Consider the following 4,564-nt stretch of genomic DNA (forward strand, 5'->3'; position numbering starts at 1 on the left):
GTGTCCCTTTGGTTGACTGAGGGCTCCCTTGGGACCTGGACCAGAGCCTATCCTCGCTGGAAACCAGTGTCACCAGCCTCGGCTGGAGCGGCAGCGCTGTGAAAGCTGTGGCTTGTTTGATTTTGTTTTCCCTCTCTGGGTCACCATCCGCTCCCAGGGGAGCATCATCTCCCCCCCCGCTTGAATAACCATCATCCCCTGTTACATCCTTTCATCTGGTTGTCCCGTAGACACTATCGGGGATGGTTTTCCGTGGATGCAGTGACAGGGACGGTCCCCAGAGCGGCTCAGCCTCAGCGCAGGGGTTCAGTGGGCGCATCAGCAGAGCAAAAGCAGTTTCACCACGGCACAGGCAAAGCCAAGCTTTGCCCTAGGAAATGGCAGGTGGAGGACAACACCAAGGACCAAAGCCAGCTTTGGAGTGGTAGGGCACAGCTGAGCTCCCCCCCCCAAACCCACGAAGGAACTGAAACCTTCTCTTTCACGAGAAATGAGCGCCTAAATCTGGGATTCTCCCAGGGGAGTCAGCTTTGATGATTCCTCCTGGCACCTCTCTGCATCTCCGCATGTCCCTTGGGAGATGCTGGAGACCCCATCACCAAAATACCCAGGCAGGTCATGGCTGAACTTGGGCTCTGAAACCAGACACGGGGTGGAGGGGGAAACCGTGCGTCCTGGATGCAGAGTTATGGGCAGAAAACTCCCTGTCAGCGCAGGCAGCTGCGGCAGTGCCAGCCAAGCCTTCGCCGAAGCTTTCACTCCTTCCACTTCATTAATAAAAGGGGAAAAAAATAAGAGACGGGGGCCTTGACATCAAAAAAATACAGACTGTGTATTTTAGAGCGGAGTTTCCTGTAGCCACCTCTCTCCGGTTCCTTTTCATTCATTTTCTCCATTTTGTCAGTGTGGACCCAGGCAGGTCAAAGGTTTAAGCTTTTTTGGAAAGATTTGTTTCCAAAAAATAAAAATTGGCTAATCTTCACATTTTGTTACCTTCACACCAGACTGGGAAATACACGGTCAGAGCTTAGGGTTGTTTTTTCTCTTTTTTTTTTCTTTTTTTCTTTTTTTTTTTTTTTTTAATGAAAGCTTCTGGCGTCCAGTATTGCTCCGAAAGAAAAAAAAAAACAACCACCATAGGCTTTGCAACGTGTTAAAATCCTTTCTGGGCTGCAGAGCCCCGTTTCCTTCCATAGCTTGAAATCAGTTTGCACGTTGTGGTTTTAAAAGTGAGGGCGATGCTCCTCTACCGCTAATCCGGGGAGGGGTAAAATTAGGTTGTTATAAGGCAAATGGGAGAGTTTTGCCCGGGTTTGGGATTTTTGGGTTGGGTTTTTTTTTAAGGTTTCTTCTCCCTCTGATAATTTATGCAAGGAGATCAGCCCTGCTGGGGACTGGCCAGAGGGCTGCAACAGGCAGGTGGACGGGCAGGGGGTTACAGCTCACGGGGCATGGAGGGAAGCGGGGAAAAAAAAGGGGAAAAGCTCAAAGATTCGGTCAAAAAGCACTTTGTGGTTGGACTGCACCAGCCCGCAGCCTGCACGGAGCCGCTGGCCCTTGCCTGCTCTCCTGGCCAGCGCTGGCATCGCCACCCGGGTTTTTCCCTCTGTCTCTGCTGGTGGGGACTCCTCTCCTCCCACAGTCGGCAAACAAACCGTGGAGGGCTGGGTAGTCACTTCCCGGTGAAGATATTTTCCTGGAAGCCGATTTTTAGTGTGGAGGAATTCGTTCAGCCTCCCTGGAGGATGAGATCTTGGCCGACTGCTGCCCCCGTCCTCCTCTGGCACCTCTGTGCTGTGATGGACCACTGTTGGGAAGAAGCCCACCGGAGTGGCAGGAGCTGTCTCCAGGCTTGTATCTCCTCTTCCTTGCCATGCTGTGGGCCAAACACTCCCTTTCCCACACAGGTCTTCAGCTTTTCCTGTGGTTTGAAACCAAGTCTGTGGATGTCATCTGGGAAGGGCACAGCAGCGCCCACTGTAGGGATGGCCAGGAGGCATGGAGGTGGTCCATCATGGGTGGGATGCCCAAGGAAGCAGCCTCATGAAGGAGGAGGAAGGGAAGGAGGGCTGGCAGAGGTCACCATTGCCTGCTTGGAGCCACCTGGGCTGCAGCCCAGGGCTGCCCCACAGGACGGAACCGTGGTGGCTCCAGGAGCTTCTCAAGTCAACCGTGAGCAGAGCCTTACCCTCAAGCATGCTGGTGTCCATCACCATCCCAGCTCTGCAGCTCCTTTGCGGACAACCTGGCAGAGAGTCCTCTCCCATCCAGACCACGATGCCAAGTCACCTCCTCACTCTGGAGGGTCCCTACGGGACCACGGTCCACCACTCCTGCATGGGTGCTGGTGGGTGCAGGGATAATGTAACGTATGAACCGTGTTTCAGGAAAGAGCAAGTGGTAGACTGGTGGAGGGCTGAGTCCTTGCCAGGTTTTCTCAGTCCATACGGCTACAGATGGGCTACACAACATCAGCCACTGGCTTGGAAAACATCATCATCATTCTTATGGATCACAGTTGTCCCCCCATCTCAGTCTTGCTTTGGGAGCTTGTTAGCTCACGGTCACCTGCCAGGACACTGGGCTTGCCAGGCTGCTGCATACCGAGGTACCCCTTCAAGCCTGGTGTTGCTACTCGGTATTTACAGTGATGCTCAAGTGAGTCCACCAGACCCAGAAGTCAGGTTGGACACCGCCACTGACCTTTCCTTAGGACCCCTGAGCCCTACCCTCAGTCCTTCACCTGTGAGTTTTACCAGCAGTGTCTTCTTCCACAGCAAGCAATGTACTATCTCGACTCAGGAGCATCTCCTAGAAATACATGAACAGCGAACCTCCCCCTTCCCAAATCCTGTCACAGTTTTGACCCCATTCGGTGTCCTGCTCCAGGGCCAGGCGCCCACAGAGAGCTGGCTCTTTGCGCTGGCCCTGGGCAGACGTGCTGGAGGCCCTACCAGGCCTTTCCTACCTCCAGATCCCAAATATTTGGAGATTTGGGCCAGTCCCAGTGTTTTGCTCCAGATTTTAGCTCATCTTCTCTCAGAACCTGGGGCTGCCTTAGGGTCCTGGTGCAGATGCACCAAGTTGCCCATCCAGCAAGGAAGGGAGAAGATGGGCTGGAGGGATGGCCCGGGCAGAAACCCATCCGCTGGCTGAAGTATGTGCTGCTATCTGGACACGTGGGTGGGGAAGAAGGCTCATCCCAGGTCCCACGGTGCAGTCCGGGGTTTTGGCACCGCTGATGGGGACAGGCACCGCCCTGCCGTGCCCGCTGCAGCGCATGTCTTGTGCGCAGAGCCTCTGCCCCGTGCTCGGGCCACCACAAGCTGTCCCTGGGTTTGTTAATTTTCTCTGTGCCTGCTGCTTCAAGGGAAAGGCAGGGTCCAGCGTACCCAAATCCACCTGATTTTTAAAGATTTTTTCGATCACTTTAAGAGTTCACAGGTGCTGGGGCAGGTGTTGCTGCACCCACAGCCCGGGGGAACTGCTCTGTCTGTGCTTGCTTCACAACCACGTCCTGGGAGATGGTGGTCTTCCCAGGACACAGACAGGAGAACGAGGCAAACAGCTCTCCCCCACCACTCTGGGTATCCCTGTGTCATTCTCAGGGCTCCTAGCACAAGGAGTGCCGTGGTTCCTGGCATACAGCTGCTTCCAGCATCTTCTCCTGGGGGTCCTGCAGCCCCCATGGTCCTTGGGTGACCGTGCCCATGCTCACTGGGGACCCGGAGGGCGGTCTTTGTGGCAGCAGAGCTGGAGAGCACCTCCAGTACCTTTGCTGAGACCCTCTGCCACCAGCAGCGGCTACTCTTGCTCGTGGCGGGTGGCCTGGGGACAGAGGTAGTTTTTGTGTAACCACCACCCTCGGTCACTGTCCCCCAGCCTGGGCTCAGGAGACAAAATCCCTATTCCTCCCACAGCCTATTCGGTAAGACTTGAAATTCATTTTCTTCTCGCCAGATGAAATCGTAACATCTTTTCCTCTCTTGCCTTGTGTTTTTTTTTGTTTTTTTTTTTTTTTTCTTTCCTTTTTCCAGCTGTCCAGATCCACATCCTGAAAGCGGAAAAAAATGCCGACTGGTGGAAGTTCACGGTCAACATCATCTCCGTCTACAAACAAGGGAGCAACCGGATACGGCGCGGAGACCAGACCCTGTGGATCCACTCCAAGGACATAGCGTGCAAGTGCCCCAAAATCAAGCCCATGAAGAAGTATTTGCTGCTGGGCAACAACGAGGACTCTCCCGACCAGAGCGGCATCATTGCGGACAAAACCAGCCTGGTGATACAGTGGCGGGATACGTGGGCTCGGCGGCTCAGGAAGTTCCAGCAGCGGGAGAAGAAGGGGAAGTGTAAGAAAGCCTAAAGGAGGAGGAGAAGGCAACGGAGCGCGCGAGAGGGAGAGACTGACTGTGCATGCTGCTTTGTGTAGGGCTGGGGCGGGCAGGGACCGGCGATGGGGACGGCGGGAGGAAAGTCGCGCTGTGGGGGCGGGTTGGGGAGGGAGGGGGGGACCGGGAGGGACGGCAATCACGGCTGGGGGGGTTGGACCTCGTACTCCCGG

The 4,564-nt window shown here is 55.1% G+C and overlaps 1 protein-coding gene across 1 annotated transcript in view; it reads left to right on the forward strand.

Moving 5' to 3' along the window:
* Positions 1 to 4,391, forward strand: part of NTN1 (netrin 1) — a 55,140-nt gene extending 50,749 nt beyond the window's left edge. Inside the window, exon 5 of the mRNA XM_009880008.1 lies at positions 4,038 to 4,391. Within this exon, the coding sequence (XP_009878310.1) occupies positions 4,038 to 4,366 (329 nt within the window). The 3' untranslated portion in view covers positions 4,367 to 4,391. The remainder of the gene's footprint in view (positions 1 to 4,037) is intronic.
* Positions 4,392 to 4,564: the final 173 nt, after the last annotated feature.

This window comes from Charadrius vociferus, unplaced genomic scaffold (genome assembly GCF_000708025.1).
Source record: "Charadrius vociferus isolate BGI_N301 unplaced genomic scaffold, ASM70802v2 scaffold532, whole genome shotgun sequence".
NCBI classification, from domain to species: Eukaryota; Metazoa; Chordata; class Aves; order Charadriiformes; family Charadriidae; genus Charadrius; species Charadrius vociferus.